At 42.5% G+C, this 23,583-nt stretch overlaps 1 protein-coding gene across 3 annotated transcripts in view; it reads left to right on the top strand.

Moving 5' to 3' along the window:
• TESK2 (testis associated actin remodelling kinase 2) overlaps positions 1–23,506 on the top strand; it is a 130,915-nt gene extending 107,409 nt beyond the window's left edge. For all 3 annotated transcript variants that reach the window (XM_075997733.1, XM_075997734.1, XM_075997735.1), the window contains 7 exons: positions 13,152–13,298; positions 19,915–19,997; positions 20,183–20,267; positions 20,509–20,592; positions 20,807–20,893; positions 21,597–21,714; positions 22,010–23,506. In XM_075997733.1, the coding sequence (XP_075853848.1) occupies positions 13,152–13,298; positions 19,915–19,997; positions 20,183–20,267; positions 20,509–20,592; positions 20,807–20,893; positions 21,597–21,714; positions 22,010–22,734 (1,329 nt within the window). In that variant the 3' untranslated portion in view covers positions 22,735–23,506. The remainder of the gene's footprint in view (positions 1–13,151; positions 13,299–19,914; positions 19,998–20,182; positions 20,268–20,508; positions 20,593–20,806; positions 20,894–21,596; positions 21,715–22,009) is intronic.
• The last annotated feature ends 77 nt before the right edge of the window (positions 23,507–23,583 follow it).

Below are 23,583 nucleotides of genomic sequence, written 5' to 3'. Positions count from 1 at the left end.
CCCTGTGTGACTGAGCCCATAATATATGCTTAGGATATATTTATAGTTCATTGACTAGTGTAGATCCAGCTCTAGGAAAGCTGAATTAGCCCTAGTGGAAAGAACCAGAAATCAAAGATAGTGTGAAATGTCACATCTCAAACCTTTCACAATTAGAAGTTTATTTCACTTAAACTTCTACTTGCAAAAAAATGTTTCTACAAATATGTTTTGGCATTTGGTTTACTTTTTTTTTTTTTTTTTTTTTTTTTTTTTGAGACAGAGTCTCACTTTGTTGCCCAGGCTAGAGTGAGTGCCATGGCGTCAGCCTAGCTCACATCAACCTCAAACTCCTGGGCTCAAGCAATTCTGCTGCCTCAGCCTCCCGAGTAACTGGGACTACAGGCATGCGCCACCCTGCCCGGCTCATTTTTTCTGTATATATTAGTTGGCCGATTAATTTCTTTCTATTTATAGTAGAGACGGTGTCTCGCTCTTGCTCAGGCTGGTTTTGAACTCCTGACCTTGAGCAATCTGCCCGCCTCAGTTTCCCAGAGTGCTAGGATTACAGGCGTGAGCCACCGTGCCCAGCCTTGGTTTACTTTTGAAAAAAGTAACTTTTATTTAATTTTTTGATTTGGTCATTTAGTAATAAAAATCTCTAAATTGTGGTACATGTTTTCTCCTCTTATTTTTAGTCACTCAGTATGACATTTAAGAAACAAGAATTTGAGGTTGGCAATCTAGCCCACAAGTAATAGAAGAGTTCATTTAGTTTATCCAAAGCAGTTTTTCACTGACTTGCTTGCTTGCTTCAGGTTCATTTATTCTTCAAAAAAATGTTTATTTGGTTCGTACCATGTGTTCAACACTAATCCAGATACTGGAAATACCATAATGAACAAATAAAAATCCCTGCCCTCTTGGAATTTACATTTTACTCAGCAAAGGATGGGCAGAAGAGTTAGATTAAATAAGAAAACAAATTGTAATATATATGGTGTTAAACGCTAAATAGTTTGCAATTTTAAATACGTGAACTGAGAGGGCCTCACAGAAGAGGCAAGAACTTAAAGGAGGTAAGGGAACTAGCTCTATGGATATGAAAGTGTTCTACCATATCCAGCATGGTAGCATGTGCCTGTAGTCCCAGTAACTCAGGAGGCTGAGGCAGGAGGATTGTTTGAGCCCAGGAGTTTGAGGTTGCTGTGAGCTATGATGACACCCCTGCACTCTACCCAGGAAGACAGAGTAAGACTCTGTCTCAAAAAAAAAGAGTTCAGTTTTGAATAGGTATAAGTTTGAAATATTTAGTGGATAGCCAAATAGAGAGGTATTCACAAGAGTCAGTGTTTGAAGGAGGACTCTGAGTGATACCTTTCTTGCTTAGATCCTGTTTATCATCCTTTTCATTAGAAAACATTTCATTGATTTGGAAGGATGTATTTTTCACCTTCTACATTACCTTCTGAGCAACAAAAATAAAGAAAATCACCAGGTTGTTTTTCTTTTTTTTGAGACAAGGTCTCACTGTGTCACACAGGCTGGAGTAGAGTGGCATGATCATACTTCACTGCAGCCTCAAACTCCTGAGCTCAAGCGATCCTCTCCCCTTAGCCTCCTGAGTAGTTAGGACTACAAGCAACCACCATACCCAGCTAGTTTTTTTATTTTTTGTAGAGACAGGTTTTGCTATGTTGCCGAGGCTGGTCTTGAACTCCTGGCCCTAAGTGATCTTCTCACCTCAGCCTCCCAGAGTTCTGAGATTAATGACATGACCACCGTACCTGGCCAGTTTTTCTTACTAAATGCTTTTTATGTGCCAGGGCCTGTTAAGCTTTTTTTTTCTCCCTCACAATATATTGTTTAATTATCACACAATCCCATGAAATAGGTGATATTTTCCCTATTTTACAGATGAGAAATCTGAGGCGCAAAAAGAGATTAATTTATCTGAGGATCTCTTAGCTAAGTGGCAGAGCTGAGATTTAAATCAAATTCTGACTGACCATAATCCTGTACTTACTAAACTTTAAGCTCCTTGGGCTTGGCCATTGTTAGTAGAACATGAAAGTATGTAGTAAATATTTGTTGGATGAATGGATAAATCAGTGAATGAATACTGCTTCTCAACATTCTAGCTGCCAGCAGTTAAACTGTTAGTCACAAAGATAGCTGCCTCTTTCAAGGTCAGTTTGGCCATCTGTTTGATGAATCCTTTCACAGTGTTGGTAATGAGAGGACAGCAGAAGAATTTAGAAAGTTCTTTGGGGGATTTCTAGCTAATCTTTCTCCTAATCCCCTCATGATTGTTAAACTAGTGTGACAGTTGAATTCACAGAACTCTTTTTGAATTTAGGCTAGATGTGTTTCTAATAGAAGATTTGCCAAGTGTGTTTTTCTTAACTTAATAAGTGGTATCATGCCAAGGAGTTGGATCTGTAGTGGCTCTTGAGCTTTTCCTACTTTGGAGTCTATAGCAAGTAGGACTAGGGAAGGAGGGTGGTCTCCTAATATACTGTTAACACATTCCTACTACTCAAGGACATGTCTGGATAATCACTTTCTGCCTTTACTTTCTCTTTATGTTGGTCTTTTCTTGTTATCCTGGTCACCATTGTTCACTTAGATAAGAAATTCTTAGATCAGTAGTGTTCACAGTCAATCATAGGTATTTATTTTATTACATGCTCATTTTAGCTCATCTCACCCTCCTATAGCAATTGCTTGTGTCTGTTTCCTACTCAAGAAATAGTTATTAAGCAGATACTATGTCAAGGGCCAGTTTAATGAACCACAAAAAGTGAGAAGACATTCTATAAAGGTAGCAGAATAATTATCTGAAGTTTTCTATAGTCTTGGCACAAGTAGCCACTCAATAAATATTAAATGAATTACTAATTTGTAAAAGTATTAGTATAATACTTAGCTCTCATACAAATGATAGTTCCCTTTTCCTTTGTCCCTGACCTCTCTCTTTTTCTACATCATATCAATCACCGTGTCCTGTCCATCTTACCTCCTTGCTATCTTGGATCCATTTATCTTATGCCAATTCCTTCTGCCATTGTCATCTCTTGCCACAGCCTTCTAACTAGTCTCACTGTCAGTCTTGTTTCATACCTTAAATCTATAGTCTATATTGCCGGACTACTCCTTCTAAAATACAAATTTTTTTTTTTTTTACCATCTTACCCATTTCTAAGTGTATAGCTCGGTAGTTAGCATTAAGTATTTTCATATTGTTTGCAATAGATCTCCAGATGATTTTCTTTCTTTCTTTTAGAGACAAAGTCTCTCTATGTTGCCCAAGTTGGAGTGCAGTGGGATGATCATAGATCACTGTAGCCTTCAATTACTGGACTCAAGCAATCCTTCTGCCTCAGCTAGGCATATGTTACCACACCTATTTTTTTTTTTTTTAGAGATGGGATCTTGCTATACTGTCCAGGCTAGTCTTGAATTTCTGGGCTCAGGCAATCCTTCCTCACGTTGGCCTCCCAAAGTGCTGGGATTATAGGTGTAAGCCACTGTGCTGGGTCAGTATTTGTCTTTTTGTGACTGGATTGTTCATGTCCTTAAAGTTCATCCATTTTGTAGTATGTGACACGATTTCCTTCCTTTTTAAGGCTGGATAATATTCCATTGTATGTATATACCATATTTTGTTTATTCATGTGTTGGTGGACATTTGGGTTGCTTCCACCTCTTGGCTATTGTGAATAATGCTGCTATGAACATGAGTGTGCAAATATCTCTTTGAGACCCTACTTTCAATTCTTTTGGGTATATACCCAGCAGGGGGATTGCTGGACCATATGGTAGTTCTATTTTTAATTTTTGGGGCACCTCCATACTTTTTTCTATAGCAGTTGTGTCATTTTACAATCCCACCGACAGTGCATATGGGTTCTAATTTCTCTACATCCTCACCAACACTTGTTATTTTTTGTTTTTTAGTAGTAGCCACCTTAACGAGTGCAAGGTGACATCTCATTGTGGTTTTGGTTTGCATTTCTCATTTGTTGCAGAGGCTGTCCTTTCCCCACTGATACTTGAGTGTTTATTTCTGGTCTGTTTTTATTCTATTGGTCTATGTGTCTGTCTTTATGCCAGTACCAGTGTTTAATACAAATCTAATTTTGTTTCTTTTTCTTTTTTTCTTATTCTGAAACCAAACAAACCTAATTTTGTTTCTCCCTACATAAACCCTTCTATGGCTCTTCATTGTCCTCAGGGTAAAGTTAAAACATCTGATTGTGTTATTGCTTATCTCTGGGGCCTCACTACAAGCATCAGCTCCTTCCTCTTTGCCCAGAACACACCTTTCCATCTCCCCTTGGCCCAGCCAATTTTTCAAGCCCCAGCTTAAATTTTACTTTCTCTAGGAAGCCTTTTCTGATCTCCTAAGATAAGTTTATTACTCCTCCTGTGTGTTCTCACAATACAATAGTATTTACTATTGATTTAAATTGACTGTTTGTATATGTAGATTATAAATTCCCAGATGGCAAGGACTGTTTTATTTACATTGACATCCATTGGTTCCTGGCACAGTTCCTGACAAATGATAGCTGCTTATCATATTTGTTGATTGAATGAATAAATGAATAATCAATAGCATTCCTTGGCTCAAAAACCTTCAGTGATTTCCTCATTGATTAAAGTCTTGGGTGAGGCCCAGGTATCTATCTGTATTTAAAAAGAAATAGGCTGCTTGAAGATCACTGGAGTTTCAGACCAGACTGAGCAACAAAACTAGATCCTGTCTATATAAAACATATTTTTTAAATTTAAATAAATAAATAAAGCTCTCCAGAGTATTTTGATGCACAGCTAGATTTAAAAAATGGAATTTGGGATAAACACTAGTCCTTTATGCCCTAGCATAATCCTACCTTTTTTCTCCTAGTTCTCCTGTTTTTTAGCGAATACTCTGTAATTCAGGCAAACTGGATTTTTTGTTGTTTACTGAACATGGTTGTGTTTTCTTGCTTTTTATTTGCACTCCTGGCCCCAAGCAATCCTCCTGCCTTGGCTTCCCAAAGCTCTGTGATTATAGGCATGAGATACTGTGCCTGGCCTGTTGGGTTGCTTTTTTATTCATATTGTTCCTTCAGCCTGGAATATACTCTTTCTCTCTGTCCTATAGAAATCTTCCTCCCATCAAGACCTAGCCCAAATTCCACTTATTTCCCTATAGAACCTTTTCTGATTCTTTTTCTCCTGCTGCTGTGCTTTCCCTCTCACCATGCCCCTCCTTCACCACCACCACTTATTTGGTTGTAATGTTTCCCTCCACTTATCTTTTCCTATATAGTATTTTTGTATATCTCTTATTATACATTCTTCCATTTATTAAAGTTGTTTTTGCTTTAGCTTCCCTACATAAGTGTAAGCTCCTGGAGTAGAAGAAACCTGGGCTTTGAGGTGAAAAGACTTGGATGCAAATCCAGACTCTACTGTTTACTAGTTGAATAATCATAGGCAAGTTATTTAAATTCACTGGGCTTGATTTCATCATTTATTAAAATAAAGGGTGACAAGAATGTTTCAAGATGTTACAATTATGCATTTGTTCATTCGACAATTTTATTGTTCACTGGATACTGAGCTTACAAAGTTGAGAAAGACCTAGTTCCTGCCATCAAAGTAATAGTGCAGTGTGATGTGTAATGAGCAATAGTGAAAATATGTACAGGATGCTAAAGTAGCACAAAGAATGGGATGGAATATCAGGGGATGCCTTCTTACATAAGGCACTCTAGTTGGATATAGAAGGACTAATAAGAATTAGCAAAGCTACAAAGGGGAAGAATGGAATTCTGGGAAGTAGATAAGCCTATGTGAAGGCAGACAGAGTGAAACATTTAAATATTCTGAAACACATACTGGGTTAGTAAAAGCCTTTTGCTATGTACCTGAAACTGGTCTTCCCTTTCTCCTTTTGAGTCAGCTCTTTACTACTGACCATTTCAGTCAGGCAGGCCGTGGTGAACCTCCTGGAGTAGAGGCTGAACTGTGGCAAACTAAGGTCTTGGCGGATGTATGGATGTATGCTTGTAGTGGCTGTAGATCCTCAAGCAGAGAACAGGAGGCTCCTTTGGAACACAAGCCTCCCACAGGGCACTCTTGGATGCCTGTCCTGGAATTACCCAGGGCAGTAACAAAGCTTTCTTTTCTTCTTTAAACCAAGCTAGCAGGATGGGATGTCGACTAGCCTTTGTGTTTGGAGCTGACCAAAAAACATACAGTGGCTAGCACAAAGGCATTGTTGGGGTACAGTGAAAACTAGGTTGGGCGCAGGCCCTTCTCTGCAGAGGGCTCATCTGAAGAGTAGAAGATCTGATAAGCCATTGACTTGGCTGTTTGATGTTGATTCTGGTTTCTGACAGGTTTCTGACTTACTGATGAAACAGTGAGTCAGGTAAGATTCTGGTATCCTTTCCCATTGCTGTTCTAAACATCTGAATTTGGAACCTCTGAGTTGCCTTTGACTCTTTTTTGTCATTTCTCATATCTACCACTCAATTGCTAAATCCTTTAGATTCTACCTCTGCATATTGATTCTAGACCGCTTTTTCATGCCCTTAACAGCACTCTAAGTCAGATGTTTGGTCACCTCTTATCTGGCTGTTATAACACCCTCCAAAACTGCCTCTACTTCCTCTTCTGCTACCAGAAAGATCATTTTAGTTTCGTAGAGGTGCTGTAACAAAGCACTACAATGTGAGTGACTTATAACAACAAAACTTTATTCTCAAGGCTGGAAATCCAAAGTCAAAGTGCTGGCAGGGCCATGCTCTTTCTGAAGGCTCCAGGGGAAGATCCTTCCTTGCCTCTGCCTAGATTCTGGTGGTTGTTACCAATCCTTGATGTTTCTTGGCTTGCACATGTGTCATTCCAATTTCTCCCTCCATCATCACATGACATTTTCCCTGTATGTCTGTGTTTCTTCTCTCTCTTTTTATAAGAATACCAGAGTTCAGGAGTTCAAGACCATCCTGGGCAACATAGCACGACTCCTTCTCTGAAATAAAAACAAACAAAAAAAACTAGCCAGGCATGGTGGCATGTGTCCATAGTCCCAACTACTTGGGAGGCTGAGGCAGGAGGATCACTTGAGCCCAGGAGTTTGGTGCTGCAGTGAGCTATGATTGTGCCACTGCACTCCAGCCTGGGCAACAGAGTGAGGCCTTGTCTCCAATAAAAAAAGAAAAGAAAAGAAAAGAAAAGAAAAGAAAAGAAAAGAAAAGAAAAGAAAAGAAAAGAAAAGAAAAAAAGAATACCAGTCATATTAGATAAAGGGTCCACCCTACTCCAGTATGACCTCTTCTTAAATTGATTATATCTGTAAATACCCTATTTCCAAGTAAGGAACTTGAACACATCTTTTTGGAGGACAAAATGCAGCCCTTATCAGATCATATTGTACCTTTACGTGTAAAATTTCAGTGCCCCCCCCCATGGTCTGCCAAATTAATTATAGATGCTTCATCTTGGTATTTCAGAACTTCTATACTAATAATATGTATGATAATAGAAATAATAACAACTGACATATTGATAACTTTCTGTGACATTATTCTTAGCATTTTACATATATCAACTTACTGAATCTTCACAACAACTCTATGTGTTAGGTACCATTATTATTTCCATTTTATAGATGTGTATTAAAGAAATTTAGTAACCAACCCAGGTTCCACAACTATTTGTAGTCAGAGATGAGATTCAATCCTTGGCAGTCTAACTTCAGTCTGTGGGCTTCCCCACCTTACTATACTGCCCATCTTAACTTTTTAGCTTCATCCCTTCTCCTTTACTTATGAAGAAAGGAAAAAAAAAGAATAACTAATTATGCCTTTACTTTGTTATCTTTGTGTTCCTTTTGCATAGAATGTCTTTCTTACCCCCAGCCCTGCCTATGGGTTGCCAATAAATGGAACTGAATCCTCAATAATGAGTAAATATTAACCAGGCCTAGGTGGAGGAGGATGTTCTAGGTAAAGGGACCAGCAATGTGTACACATGCGCAGGTAAGCAGGTGCCAGAATTATATATATATATATATTTTTTTTTAATTAATTAATTATTTATTTATTTTTGAGACAGAGCCTCATTCTGTTGCCTGGGCCAAAGTGCCCATGGCATCAGCCTAGCTCACAGCAACCTCAAACTCCTGGGCTCAAGCAATCCTTCTGCCTCAGCCTCCTGAGTAGCTGGGATTGCTGGCATGCGCCATCATGCCCAGCTAACATTTTCTATATGTTTTTAGTTGGCCGAATTAATTTCTTTCTATTTTGAGTAGAGACAGGGTCTCACTCTTGCTCAGGCTGGTTTCCAACTCCTGACCTTGAGCAATCCTCCCGCCTCAGCCTCCCAGAGTGCTAGGATTATAGGCGTGAGCCACCACCCCCGGCCTAGAATGGTATTTCTATGTAGCATATCTAATCCTGTTATTCTCTTATGTGGAAAAAAATTGGTAGTTGATTATATGTCTTTTTTTTTTTTAAGACAGTCTTGCTGTGTTGACATGAATACAGTACAGTGTTGTTATCATAGCTCATAGCAAGCTCAAACTCCTGGGCCCAAGTGATCCTCCTGCCTCAGCTTCCTGAGTAGCTGGGAATATAGGTGCTTACCACGACATCCAGCTAATTTTTCTATTTTAGTAGAGACGGGGTCTCACTCTTGCTCAGGCTGGTCTCAAACTCCTGAGCTTAAGGACTTATCCTGTCTCAGCCTCCCAGAGTGCTCAGCCCTCTTTGGTGATTTTTAAAAAGATGTTGGCATATGATTTCTTGCATTTTAGTAGTAAAGGTTTATTTACATAATATAATTTAGTTGCCGAGACACATTTAGTTATTCAGTGCCTTCTAGGAAAAAGGGTCTGTATCTTTAATGAAACCAAGTATCAAATACAAGAGAAATGGAAGAAACTCTTTTGTAATATTTTATTAGACCATGAGGAGGAGATACAGGTTTTGGTATAGGTGAAGTTGCTATAGATAATAGTCAGTGAGAGGTCTTGAAGTACCTATAACACATTTGATTGGCTGTATTATAGTTTTCTGAACTTGAAAGTTTAAAATAGCAACAAAAATGTTAAAACTTCTCTATTAAGTTATTTAAATGTATTGCCAGTGCCTTAGGTTGTTTTATAGGGCTGCCTGAGGGAGTGGTCTGGAAGAAAACGAAAGCAAAGCAGCTGTTATCCCCATACGAAATAGCTGAATGTGCTAGTGCAGTTGCTCTCGCCTCTGCTTCCTGCAGAGGGATTTGTTCAGAGGCCACACCAGCTGAGTCTGCACTGGAGGTTGCCTATGGGGAAGTGAACATTCCAACTAATGGGCACATATAGTCTGTAGTAAATTAGAAATCTTCCTTGTTGACAGATCTCAAACCTTTCCTCATATATGCAAAGGTCTTGAGACTTGGAGATGTGGTTTCTGAGGGCCCAGAGGCTTATCATCCCACCAATGTATTCATCAAAGGCAGGCAAAAGAAATGGGTTGAAAAAGCAAATTCTATTTGGTTTCCCTCCTTGGTCCTTGGTTTATGCTTTTTCCATCTTGCCTAGAAAAGCCAGAATCTATTAGCAGCATGATTCCTCATCTTGTCTCACCTTTTTCCTATGTTCCTCTCTCTGGCTTGGTCTGTGGATTTCTCAGGCCTTTAGAGACATTGCTGAACAGAATAAACATATTTCTCTGAACCAGATCCAAGAGTCCTGGCCTCACTTGGCCTTCAGAGTGCGCACATACAGTCTTCCCATCATAGTCTCTTCTGTCTGACACTCAGTTGGGAAACCTGAGTGGCTCATGAAGACAAGGCTTCCATCACACTCTCACCATGCCAAAGACCTTCAAACCATCTCTTCAGACCTTTTGACTCTCAGAGCTAAATAAATTTGCCTGGGCTGGGTGTGGTGGCTCACGCCTGTAATCCTAACACTCTGGGAGACCTAGGCAGGAAGATTGCTTGAGCTCAGGAGTTTGAGACCAGCACTTTACCCTGGGTGACAAAGCGAGACTCTGTCTCAAAAAATAAATTTAAAAAGTAAGAAAGAAAATTGCCTGCATGATTAGATGTTAGCTTCATTGCCACCTTGTAGCTTGGAATTCACAAGCTCAGTATCTTTTCAGTAAATGGGCAGATTCAACTAGAGTGAAGAGAAGAAGGCACTGTGCTTATGCTGTCATTCTTTATTTTGAGATTTTCAAAGATGGATTAACAAGCAGGATGAAGCAAATCAACAGGTTTCTCTTTTGAGAAGTTAGAAGATGTATTATTTTAGCCATTCTTTCTGTCTTGCCAGACTGATCTGTCCTTTCTAAGGATCTAAAGTGCTGCATGGTGCTGCCCCCAACTGGTTCTTTTTGGTGCTCATATTATCACATCAGAAAATCTCAGGTTATATGACATTTAAATTTTTTTCTAAGCACTTTCAAATGTTTTATCAAATCCTAATAATAACATTGTGAATTAGGTGGATCAGGAATTATCATACCTACTTTGTAGTTGAGAAAAATGAAGGATACATACCTTTGTTAGTTGGTTTGTGCAAAGTAAGTGGCACTTAGGCAGAATTAGACTAGAGTTTAGATCTCTTGCCTCTTATCCCATTAGGTTCCCTAGTACTTTGTAAATTCAGCATCACCCCCAAAAAATAAGTATTAAGAAATGAATTTTAGGCTTAGAGGAGTTTCCCCCTTTTTCTCCCTTGGAAGAAATAGAGAGAGAATACATCATGTAAGTTTTGAGTAAATTCATTTTTGAGCTCCTATGCTACATGAGGCTCTCAGACTCAGATGTTGTGGTCTCTTTGACTCTCCAGTGCAATGTGTAATGGTAAAGAGTATGGACTCTGGAGCCAGAGTGCAGGGCCTACCTGTCTCTGGCACTTAATAATTGGATAACCTTGAGCAAGTTGCTTAACCTCTAAATGCCTTCTGTAAAATGAGAGTAATAGTACACTTACATCATAGAGTTATTGTGCAGAATAATGAGATAATATATGTAAAGTTCTTAGAATAGTACTGTCCCAGTGTAAGCACTTTATTAAATATTACCTGCTATTATTATTTTCTCTATATAAATATACTTATTCACTCTTTTTAAAAAAGAGCAAAAGGCAGCCCTTCATGGGTATATAGGAATGATAAAGAATAGCCACATTTCTGGCCGGGTGCGGTGGCTCACGCCTGTAATCCTAGCTCTCTGGGAGGCCGAGGTGGGCGGATCGTTTGAGCTCCGGAGTTCGAAACCAACCTGAGCAAGAGCGAGACCCCGTCTCTACTATAAATAGAAAGAAATTAATTGGCCAACTAAAATATATAGAAAAAATTAGCAGGGCATGGTGGCGCATGCCTGTAGTCCCAGCTACTCGGGAGGCTGAGGCAGAAGGATTGCTTGAGCCCAGGAGTTTGAGGTTGCTGTGAGCTAGGCTGACGCCATGGCACTCACTCTAGCCTGGGCAACAAAGTGAGACTCTGTCTCAAAAAAAAAAAGAATAGCCACATTTCTTGGCCAGGCATGGTGGCTCACGCCTGTAATCCTAGCACTCTGGGAGGCCAAGGTGGGAGGATCGCTCAAGGTCAGGCGTTCAAAACCAGCCTGAGCAAGAGCAAGACCCTAGAAAGAAATTAATTGGCCAACTAAAAAAAATATAGAGAAAAAAAATTAGCTGGGCATAGTGGCGCATGCCTATAGTTCTAGCTACTCGGGAGGCTGAGGCAGGAGGAGGATTGCTTGAGCCCAGGAGTGTGAGGTTGCTGTGAAGCAGGCTGATCCCACGGCACTCTAGCCCAGGCAACAGAGTGAGACTCTGTCTCAAAAAAAAAAAAAAAAAGGAATAGTCACATTTCTTGAAGAGTACATCTTCACATAATTTCTCCATAGTCCTACTCATCCCTCAGTTCACTTCAATCTTACTCTAGTTTTAACCACTTTTCTGTCAGTCACTTTCTAGTGGACACTTTTCAAGCTCATCTTACTTGATCTGTAGGATTTGATATTGTTGGTCATTTTCTTTTTAGAATGTTCTCCCTCTTTAACATCTATGATGACATTCTTGCTTCGTTCTTCTTCCTCTTCTTATTCTTTTAAAATTTACCATCCCTTAGGATTCTGTTAATTTCCCATGTTAACCCCTGGACAGTTTCATACATTCCCTGGACTATTTCAGCTCTGTGTTGTTGCCTCCTAAATGTAGTCTCTTGCCCAGACTTTATTCTTAAACTTTAAAATAATTCTTTATACGACATCTCCACCTTAAATTCAACTTGTCCTAGCTGAACTCACTATCTCTTAATATTGCCTCTTCTAAAAATCTATTTCTTTCCCTATATTCTGGATAATTAATAATTACATCCAGATACCAATAGCCTGGGATCATCCTAGAACTTTTTATTGTTCTCATTCTCTGATCCCAGCAATCATCAAGTTTTTTTAACTCTGCCATCTACCTACATTTTGAATCTTGCCTTGTCCCAGTGACTCTACTTTTGCCTTGACTTAGATGCCCTTCTCTCACCAGGATGATTGCCTAACCTGTTTCTCCTTTCTTATATTCTCCACTCTAATCTATCATACCATTGATAAAATAATCTTTTCTTTAAAAAGCAAATATGACCATGTTGCTTCCCTGTTTAAAAGGCTTCTTTTGTTCCCTACAGATAGGATAAAGTCCATATATCTTAGCAAAATATATCAGCCTCACTTCCTGATTCTCTTACACATGCACTCTGGCCATATTGAGTAAATTAGTTTCCTGAATGCACTTAAGCTATGGCTTTGCGTATGCTGTTCTCTCTATGTGGACTGTCCATCTTTCCTGCTATGCCATATCATCCTTTCTGACTCCTTATTTCCTTGTGCAGCTACCTCTGTTGTGCCCAGACAGAGTTAGTAACTTTATCCTGAGTGATGTATGTTTGTATATAACTGTATTTTAATATTTACCAAATGATATTGTTTGTATCTCTTAATAGGTTGTGATCTCCTCAAAGGGAAGGTACCTTGTGTGCAGCACCCACCATAGTGCTTGGATGCAGAATAAGCCCTTAGTAACTTAAAACAAAACATAGGGTCTCTGTCTTCTAGGTGTTTACTCTGTAAACCATCAGCCTAAACACTTCTGATAGCTGGGTTTTCCTTCTGTTTTTCAGTATATCAACTCCGGGAACCTGGAACAGTTGCTAGACAGTAACCTGCATTTGCCCTGGACTGTGAGGGTAAAACTGGCCTATGACATAGCAGTGGGCCTCAGCTACCTTCACTTCAAAGGCATTTTTCATCGGGACCTCACATCTAAGGTATGAAGGCTCTACTTTGACCACTCTTTGAGAGATACTATCCTTTTCTTTTATCAAGAAAACTGTGTTAAGAAATCAGTCACTAATGATTTTAGGAATGTGTAGGTCTCTCCTTTTCTTTCTTTTTTCTTTTTTTTTTTTTTTTTGAGACAGAGTCTCACTTTGTTGCCCTGGCTAGAGTGAGTGCCCTGGCGTCAGTCTAGCTCACAGCAACCTCAAACTCCTGAGCTCAAGGGATCCTTCTGCCTCAGCCTCCCAAGTAGCTGGGACTACAGGCATGCACCACCATGCCCGGCTAATTTTTTTTCTATATATTAGTTGGCCAATTAATTTCTTTCTATTTATAGTGGAGACGGGGTCTCGCTCTTGCTCAGGTTGGTTTTGAACTCCTGACCTTGAGCAATCCGCCCGCCTCGGCCTCCCAGAGTGCTAGGATTACAGGCGTGAGCCACTGCACCCGGCCAGGAATGTGTAGGTTTCTTATAGATTTAACATTTAATCACAGAGGACATAACTCATTACTCTTTATAGCTAGCTTGTCCTTAGAAAACCTATATCAGCTCAGAGAAGGTACCTTTCAGTGTTGAGCCAGGCAACACATTCATCTTGAGAGCCTTCACATTTGACTTCAGTTCTCCTGAATGTGTGTTATAGGAGCAGATGACATGAGGAGGGTTAAGAGATTCTTGCCCTGTAGGAGTGACCACAGTCAAGGTGCTGTGGGGGCTTGTCACTTTTCTCTCCCATGGCCTCCCCCACGACATAGCTCTTGGCTAAGAGCAGGAGTTCAATGATTTTTAGTCACTTGAGTACAGGTTTTGAGGGCCATAATGTACTGACCCATTTTCTGTCTGTGTGATTGAGTTTCTGCCACCCTGCCAGTTCCTCTTTGGTGTCAGCTGGTCCCTGTAGTATTATCTTGTTGTCCAAATTGCTATGTGACCAGGTTAGAAAAGAGTTGCTTTCAGAGGAAGCTGGCCACGCTACAAACTAAAGCCAAATGGCCTAGGATACCACTGTGACAAGGCTTTTATAAATAGTACTGTTTAATGATTGATGGAGGAACTATAAGGCCATCTAACATATCTAATATGACCTCTGCCCAAGAACTGAATTCAAGTCTTCTAGGGAGATGTATAGCAGTTTTGTACCTGACTAAGAATAGCTGTCATTTCATTCCTCATTCTCTACACATACATATGCACACATGCATACCTGCCTACATATACTCCTATATCACTTCTGTCACAGACGAGGGAGGAGAGGAGCCTGCTATAGGAAGAAGTTTGCAAAGATAACCAAAACAGCTGTACTCTGAGCTAATAAAGCAGTAAGTGACTGGCTACCATACCATTGGAATGGTTCTGGTGCTTCAAACAGCAGTACTGTGCCTGACAGACCCTGGCTATTGCCTTATAAACTACTGTACAGAAAATACCTTTGGGAAGGTAATTGTAGGGCCACTGGGTGTGGCAGAGTCATTTATAGTCAGCCGCACTATAGCAGCATAAGATTGGCACGTGAACTGGGAGCTAGCTGAGGCCTAGCTGTAAGGAGCCCTTTATCTATGTTAGTACCTCAAGAACTAGACAGTTGGGGCCTGGAAGGTCAGATTTTATTTCTTCATCAGCCATTTTTTCTCTTTGAGAATGTTTTAGAAAATCAAGACTAGGAAAACTGTACTTGTTTTAGGCAAATGGGTAGTGTTGTATCAACTTAGATACTTCCTTAAGGTGATACTCTTGCCTCAGACATTTAGTCAAAAGCAAATCTTGGCTTCCTTCTGAGCACTATTTCTTCTAAGGTGGAGGGAGTTTGTGACAAACTATCCATCAGTTATACAAATTATCCACACCTACCTGAGTATCTCCTGTGCCAGGCTCCATGAGTGGAATATTAGAAAAGGAGAATTTCCGATCTGGAGATACTTACAGTCTTGGTGGGAAATAATTAAAAGACAGTGGACAGCACTTTAATAGTGAGTGTTCAGCTACATAGACTACAGGTTTTCAGAGCAGGGAAGATTATTCTAGGTTAAGGTAGCTAGGCTTCATGGAGGACAAGAGTTCATCATGTTCCCTTCTATGCTCCGGAAGCACTGTCCCACTCCACTAGTGTTCAAGTGTGATTCTGTCTGGGCTTGTTGTGTTGTATTGTAAAAAATGACTAACCTTTTTGGACTATAGGGTAAGGCCACTGTCCTTTGGTTTTTCTTATAGGGAGTAGGTACTCCCAGTGTCAGTTGGCTTGACACAAGAAACTAGGAACTTAGGAGAAAGAACTCTCTCTGTTTCTGGGCTGTGCTTTCCTGGGTCTGGACTTTAAGGTGTTAAGGATAAAGAACAAATGACTTTTGCAAACTCTAGAGGAAGGCACGGTAGGGGAATCTCAAGTTGAAGACAAGTGAGTCTTTTAACCCTTATAAACTATCTAATTTGATTCTTTTTGTGTTCATTACCCTTTTATCATCTCTGAGCTTTTGGTGGTAAAGTTTTGTCTGAATGTTCCAGCCTTGTTGTAAATCTTGCAGGAATTAGGGAGAAAATTGTATTTCCACACCCAGGCCAGAGCAGCCCGACCCAGGACACTTGTGTGGTGGCAGTAGTGACCCTAAGATTGAGAAGCCCCAAGGAGAAATAAGGCTGATGGGACAGCAGAGGGCTCTGAGGTTTTCAGACTATGTCTTCATTGTCAACCTTGGGTCCATGTTTGATTTCTTTAAGATCAGTGTTACCTATATTTTAGAAGTATACACTTCATATTATTTGATTATTCTATTCTGTGTCTCCCACCAGCGCATGAGTTTCTCAGGTGTTCCTCTTATTTACCTTTGTATTCATAGCACCTAGCGCAGAGCCTGTGAGAGTGGGGGCTTCCTGGCCCTGTTTCGGGGAATGGGCTTGATAGCAAGAGGCCAAAACATCTGCAGAGATGAGATTTTTGGGTTCCAGGCCCAGTTTTGTCCCACCTTTCCAAATTACTTCAGTGCCCTTGGTACCTCAGTGTTCCCAGTCTGTAAAAGAGATTCTGTCCTTGACCTTACAGGAGTGATTAGTCTATGCTTCTCAGACCAGAGCTAACAGGAGGGATTTAAAGTGGGAACATGTTCCAAGTCGGTAAACCAGGACAGAGAGGAGATGCCTTTTCCAAATGGTTCTGAGCCTGTGGCAGCAGCAAAAGGATCTCTAGTTTCCTATCAGCATACCTCCTGCAAGTAGTATTAACCTTTGTAGGATTTACATGTCAGCAGCTACTGCAGTACTGCTTTTTAAATTTATTTTTTATTTTTTTGAGACAGAGTCTTACTCTGTTGCCCAGGCTAGAGTGAGTGCCATGGCGTCAGCCTAGCTCACAGCAACCTCAAACTCCTGGGCTCAAGCAGTCTTACTGCCTCAGCCTCTCCAGTAGCTGGGAATACAGGCATGCACCACAATGCCTGGCTAATAAAGTTTGCTATATATTTTTAGTTGGCCAGTTAATTTCTTTCTATTTTTAGTAGAGACGGCGTCTTGCTCTTGCTTAGGCTGGTTTTGAACTTCTGACCTTGAGCCATCCGCCCGTCTTGGCCTCCCAGAGTGCCAGTGCAGTACTGCTTTAAGAGTGAAAAGTCCGTGAGATACAGCTGTTTGGTCTAATTTTGTAAGCAGTGGCCTGAAATGGATTTGTGCAGGGGCAATACTAAGAGCTTACTTAGAAGGGAGTGGGAGGCAGTGTGGCTTTAAAAATATTCAGCTCATGAGCTCCTTAAAGAACTGGCAATAACCACACACAAACTTTAACCAGTAGCTCTAGAAGTAACTCGTACAAGTATACATGACCCTTGGCTCTAGAAGTAGCTAAGAGCAGTTTGTTTTTGCTTAATACCATTACTACCTAGCATCAGGAAAGCACCACTGTAGTTACTGTAGGGAGTATGTCTATGAATTATGAATTGTACCTTTAGTTCTTGGTTCTTCTTTATTCTTGTACTATGTTGACTCTATAGAAGGCACTCTGGTGAAGTCACCAGAAAAACCTATCTGGCTATGGTCGTGGGCTATGCCACACAATTAGGAACAGAAATGCCAATTTTCAGAGTGGAGAGAACATGAATTAGGAACAAAGTTGAATGCTGGAAAGATGTAGAGAGTGGCTACTAGGGTACCCTGGAGTTATTTTTTATAACGAGAACCATCAACAGCTTCTGAGAACCATTTTACTGTGCTATCAGAGGACACAGTATTGGGAACATAGAAATGACTGGAATCCAATATGTACCCTCCTTGGGCTTTTAGTCTAGTTGTGGAGACAGATAAGTGAGGAGGTGATTACACAAGAGCTATGGTAAGTAAAGGTATGGGATCACATGGTGGGGTTGAGGGCAAGGGATGGGACACATCAAAAGAAAACAGATAATCTTCTAAGAGACTTTGACTATAGCAGTCCCTGAGGCATTTAGGAGGCAGGTCAGTCACTGACCTCCCTGTGCTGTGAAAGAACATGTTAACCTTTCTTGAGATGTAGAACCAGTCTTTTGCTACCTGATGCTAACTGGGTTTATGGAGTTTGTTGGGGGTGAGGGGAAAGAGGTGATGGCACATTGAAAGCCTTTTTATTATTGTTATAGAAACAGTGTTAGCTTAGAGCAAACAATAACAAATGGACTTGGCATTTCTCTGTTCAGGTGGTTATATTCAATGTCAATACTGACTGTTCAGCTGTTCGAAGACACCTCAGGAACTTCTCTCAGGTGTCTACTCTGGCCTAGTTCTGAAGAATTTGTGTAGGTTTCCAGGAGATGCATCATCCTTGGCCACCCTTTTGAGGCCTCTGTCAGCTCAGTCCTTACTATAGAGTCAAATGTATGATTAGTGTTTGCATTTGAAACATGCTTTTAAAAGAAGCTCAGTTGCTTCAGTCATCAGATCAAATTTTCATTTAATAAACTTTTGCCAAGCTCCTGTGTGCCGGTGCTAAGTTAGCGATACAGAGATGAATGAATGGGATCTTTCCCTTCCCTTAAAGAGGCAAACATGTAAGTCACACTGCTACTGTGCGATGTACTGTAATGGGGCGAGGACAAAGAGGAACTGGAGCCAGGCAGCAGCAGCCTGGGCTGCTTTTTGAACCTGAAAAGGTTACCTTTTGCCTTAGGGAAGTCTGACTGGGCCTCTTAGTGCTTACTCTAGGCAAGTTGTCTTCTAATATGGGAGAGAAATAGGTGGCAGATCTGAGCTGCCACTACCTCACAGGCTGATGCCCTACAGCTGGGGCTTTGGCTGCCTAATACGCAAGCTGGCCTAGGGCCACCTTCCCACAGACAGTCAAAGTCAGGGGACTAGGGTGCTGAGCCAGCAGGGCCAAAGCCAGGACAAGCACAGAGACTGTCCTACTTGGAAGCCAGAGATGATGCATTTGTACCTGGGATCCAGGGTAGAAGATGTGACGAATCAGGCTCCTTCCAGCTTGGGGAAGGGGAATAGCATAATCACGTCAAGGCCAGAGTAAGGGATTAATTTGTACCTGATGTGGAGCAAGCAGGGATGTGATTTGGCAATGTCTTAGCAACTAGATGCCAATGCTGGCAAGGAGGGAGGGATGGTTTGGGTCAGATAGGGTCTTGCTGGCCCCAGAAATGTTTCTGTGAGCCAAAGATCCCTGCTCTGCTGCCTCTGGAGGGGTTGTGGGGTGAGGTACCTGAGCCAGAATGGTGTAGGGCTATTTTGAATGCAGCTATTTGGGGAGAGCTAGTTGCTGCTTTGTTTATTTATAGGTTATTTGGGTTCACCCTTTCTCTGAAGACGGAAGCATTTATTCAGTGAGCATGTCTTCAGCTTCTCCCATGAATTAAATGCTGTAAGGAAGGAAGGCCCAAACCAGAACCTGCTCCTGAGGAGCTCACAGCCTCTCTGCTAGACTATAAGAGGAAGTGGCATAGAGGAGGAGTTAAGGATGAGAGGAAGAGGTGAAGGTGTAGCATATTCCAAGTGGAAAGGAACAGTATAAGCAAAAGTAAAGGCCTGAAGGGCTTGCTTAGGCTTGGTAAGTCAAGCTTGTCTGTGACAAGTCTGGAGGAGGACATGTGCATAGGGGCACCAGGAACACGGGTGTGGGGAGTAAGACAGTTGGATGGAACCAGATCATAGACTTTTAATGCCATACAGGTTAGTTGTCATCCTGTGGGCAATGAAAGTTAATTGTAGGCACTTATCTTATGCTTTATTAACTTGGCAAGGTCAGGCCTGGGTTTTGGGGTCTTGGCATCCTGAGGAAGGTGGAAGCAGGGGCTTGACAGTCTATATTCCTCCACTAGATTATAAACTCTAAGAGGACAAGAGTTTTTGTTTTGTTCATTGAGGTATCTCTAAAAGCGCACCTAGCACTTAGAAAGCAAAAACAAATAATTGTGTTTGGAGTATGAAGTGAATCTTAGAGCAGCCACTCAAGATCCAGGACTAACTCATTTCACATGGCCTAGGGCCCCCAGATCTGACCACTGGGGTCAGCCTAAGAGTGTGGTTCACCAAGGAACAGAAGACAAGGTGCCCTGTGATAGGAAGGGAGGGTTGGGTGATAACTATGGCTGGATGATCCCTATGTCTGAGCCACATTATATTCTTTTCTTTGGGACCCCTAGAACTGCCTGATAAAGAGGGATGAGAATGGTTATTCTGCAGTGGTTGCTGACTTTGGCCTGGCTGAGAAGATCCCTGATGTCAGGTGAGTAGCCCTAATGAATGCTGGGGTCTGAAGAGACGGGCCTGAAGCTAAGGGAAAATTCTAGCACTTGATTACAGTTCAACCTCAGCTGCCTTAAATTTGGTCAGTCCTAGTCCTTGGAGGAGAGGAAGATCCCATTGTGCCAGAAGCGGCAAGCTCATTTTCTGTATAATCTTACTCCACAGCATGGGGTGTGAGAAGTTGGCTGTTGTGGGCTCACCCTTCTGGATGGCACCTGAGGTTCTCCGAGATGAGCCCTATAATGAGAAGGTAAGTCTGGGGGATCTCAAGGCCTGGTTCTCCTTAGAATCTACTCTTAGCAGAAAGTGTCCAGGATCACCCTTTATGTTCAGGGTGTTCTTGCTAAGAGTAGGTCTGGTACTGGCAGCTGCCCAGTGAATGGCTTGGATGAAATATAGGCAGTAGAGCCCAGGCCTGGGTTGTTAGACATGGGGGGCAGACACCCCACCTTCAGCCCACTGAGGGAAACCGAGGTCTGACTACCCACCAGGCAGATGTGTTCTCTTATGGTATCATCCTCTGCGAGATCATCGCCCGCATCCAGGCTGATCCGGACTATCTTCCCCGCACAGAGGTGAGCTGCAGGGATGGGGATCAGTGCCACTGGGATGGGGCTGGTTTGAGGCTAAGCAACTGCTTTGTCCTTGGGGTGGAGTTGCTGGAACTCACTGTGTGGCTACTTTTCAGGGGCAGCTCCCATCCTTTTCTGAGCAGGCCAGGATGGATAGGGGGATTAATGACCTGTCTACCCATGTCCCCTGTACCCTCCCCACCATACCCATCCACAGAATTTCGGGCTGGACTATGACGCTTTCCAGCACATGGTGGGAGACTGTCCCCCAGACTTTCTGCAGCTCACCTTCAACTGCTGTAATGTGAGTGTCTTTCTCCCCTTGGCTTTGGTCAGGGGCTGGCTGAACCCTTTTCATCTGGTTAGGACTGTACAGCCTGCTAGTTAACCTCAGGAGGCCTCATTTTCATTGAAAGGGTGACAGCAACCTTACCTCCCCCTCTGGGCCTAGTGGGGCTCTCCAGTGCCTTGGACCAAGGAAAGAAAAATTTGCTCTGTATTATCTGGTCCTCAGTCTGTAGGACAGACCCACCACCCCTTGCCTTGGGTGTTGATGGGACTCTGGTCAGGGAGTATTGTTGGATAGTGGATCCAGCTGGTCCTGAGGCACATGAGAAAGGCTCTTGTCAGCCTTCATGTATGCAGCTCTGGGGGACTGGACCTACCTGTTATGACGAGGTGACGGGGCTTTGATCAGGTACCTTCTACAAACACATTAGCAACAGAATTCAAGAACAGAATAAACCAACGTGAACATAACTTTTGGAGGGTTTTGTGCTAAATAAGGCACATAAGAAACACACATAAAGGAGACTGACAGGGGAGGATGGTAGGCAATAGCATCTTCCTAGACCTTAGCCTTGGGAATCACCCTCATTACCTGGGGCTTTCAGAAAATATTTCATAGCTGTACATCTAAATCTTAAAAGATGCCAGAAACAGACTCAAATGCCTTCCATGGGGTGGGAGATGAGGGTAAGGCTAATGGCTGGTGTGGATGCCTACAGATGGACCCCAAACTACGCCCATCCTTTGTGGAGATTGGGAAGACCCTGGAGGAAATTCTGAGCCGCTTACAGGAAGAAGAGCAGGAGAGAGATAGGAAGCTACAACCCACAGCCAAGGGTAAGAGATTAGACTACAGATCCCAACCTGACCCCAAGGAAGGAAATTAGGGTGTGGGGCCTTGCTCGCTAGGGCTGTGATTGCAAGAGCCCAAGTCCAGAAGCAAAAGGGGAGGGAATGATGATGGAAAAAGTATGAGATTCTGCAAAAGTTGTGACTTTTCCCTCCCCTGAGTCTTTATTGATTAAATGAAACAGCACCTACTTTGCTTTAGTGAATGAAAACACTTTGTAGTAAAGTACTGCTTTTATTATGACTAATGAGAGTAATCCAGATTTGACTCACTATTCTTCAGGACTCTTGGAGAAAGTACCTGGGGTGAAGCGACTGAGCTCACTGGATGACAAGATCCCCCCCAAGTCACCACGCCCAAGACGTACCATCTGGCTGTCTCGAAGCCAGTCAGACATCTTCTCCCGTAAACCCCCACGTACAGTGAGTGTCTTGGATCCCTACTACAGGCCACGAGATGGTGCTGCCCATACCCCCAAAGTCAACCCTTTCAGTGCTCGCCAGGACCTCAAGGGTGGCAAGATCAAGTTCTTTGACCTGCCCAGCAAGTCTGTCATCTCCCTTGTATTTGACCTGGATGCACCAGGGCCTGGAACTATGCCGTTGGCTGATTGTCAGGAGCCCCTGGCCCCACCACCTGCTCGCCGGTGGCGTTCCTTGCCTGGCTCACCTGAATTCTTGCGTCAAGAAGCCTGTCCATTTGTGGGCCAGGAAGAATCACTATCTGATGGGCCCCCCCCACGCCTCAGCAGTCTCAAGTACAGAGTAAAGGAGATCCCACCATTCCGGGCATCTGCCATACCAGCTGCTCCAACCCATGAGGCCATGGACTGCTCTAGTCTCCAGGAAGAAAATGGTTTGGGGCCCAGGCCCCAGGGAACCAGTACATGCCCTGTAGGTGCCTCTGAGGAGATGGAGGTAGAAGAAGAAAGGCCAAGAGGCTTGGCTCCAGCTTCCTTCTCCATCTCAGGCGTAGGCCGGCAAACCCAGGGAGAGCAGGATGGATGAGGGGAGTTAGTCCCTGCCTCAACTTGGGACGGACCTTCAGCTGAAGCCATAGGGCTCCCTTAGTACACAGCTTTGACTCTTCCCTGGAGTCCACAAAAGCAAGCAGGCTAGACCAAGCCAGGCTCAACTTTGGGGCTCCCAGTGCCCACTGGCTGTGTATGAGAAGGGAGACAGCAGTGAGAGGCTTTCTTAGCTAGGGCCAACATCTGATACCAAGCCTCTGAAATCCAGCAAGGAGCTCTGGCTCCCACCAGAGACCCCCTACCCCCTCCCAGTCCACTTCCTCATATAGGACCAGAAGACCCCTAGTTCTAGGCTGAGCTGGCAGGCAGCTATGACCCGTTTTTTTTCCTACCCCAAGTCTGTTTCTTGCCCGTTCTTGGGGCATATAAGGCTACTGGATGGAACGTAGAGCTGACCAGGAGGCCATAAAGGGCATGAAGGTTTCCCAGACTTGAAGACTGGGTTGCTTCTTGCCAGTATGTCTAAGACACTTGAATAACTGCTGTTTGCACTTATTGCGTGGTCAAACCACGTCACTACATTTCTATGCAAGGGGAGGGCAAGGCAGCATGGTGGTCATGCTCTTAGCTAACCTGTTCAAAAACGTTTTCCAGTTGATTAATCTATTTTCATATTTATAAAGGAGTCTTAATGTTCTGCCCCATAAAACTTTCAACCTTGTGGTTGGGAGTGGGGCTGGTTTTGTAGGCCCTAGGGTCTGCTCTATGTATCTGTCAACATGTGATACACTCAATTGGTAAAATGGTTTATGTATGGACTGATTTTCTTCCCTTCCTGCTATGTCTGGAGCTTTGGGAACAGTCTGTCCTTATAGAGCCGCAATAA

This window comes from Microcebus murinus, chromosome 2 (genome assembly GCF_040939455.1).
Source record: "Microcebus murinus isolate Inina chromosome 2, M.murinus_Inina_mat1.0, whole genome shotgun sequence".
In the NCBI taxonomy this organism is placed as follows: Eukaryota; Metazoa; Chordata; class Mammalia; order Primates; family Cheirogaleidae; genus Microcebus; species Microcebus murinus.
Note: the sequence above shows the minus strand (reverse complement) of the source record. Positions and strands in the feature narration are given on the sequence as shown.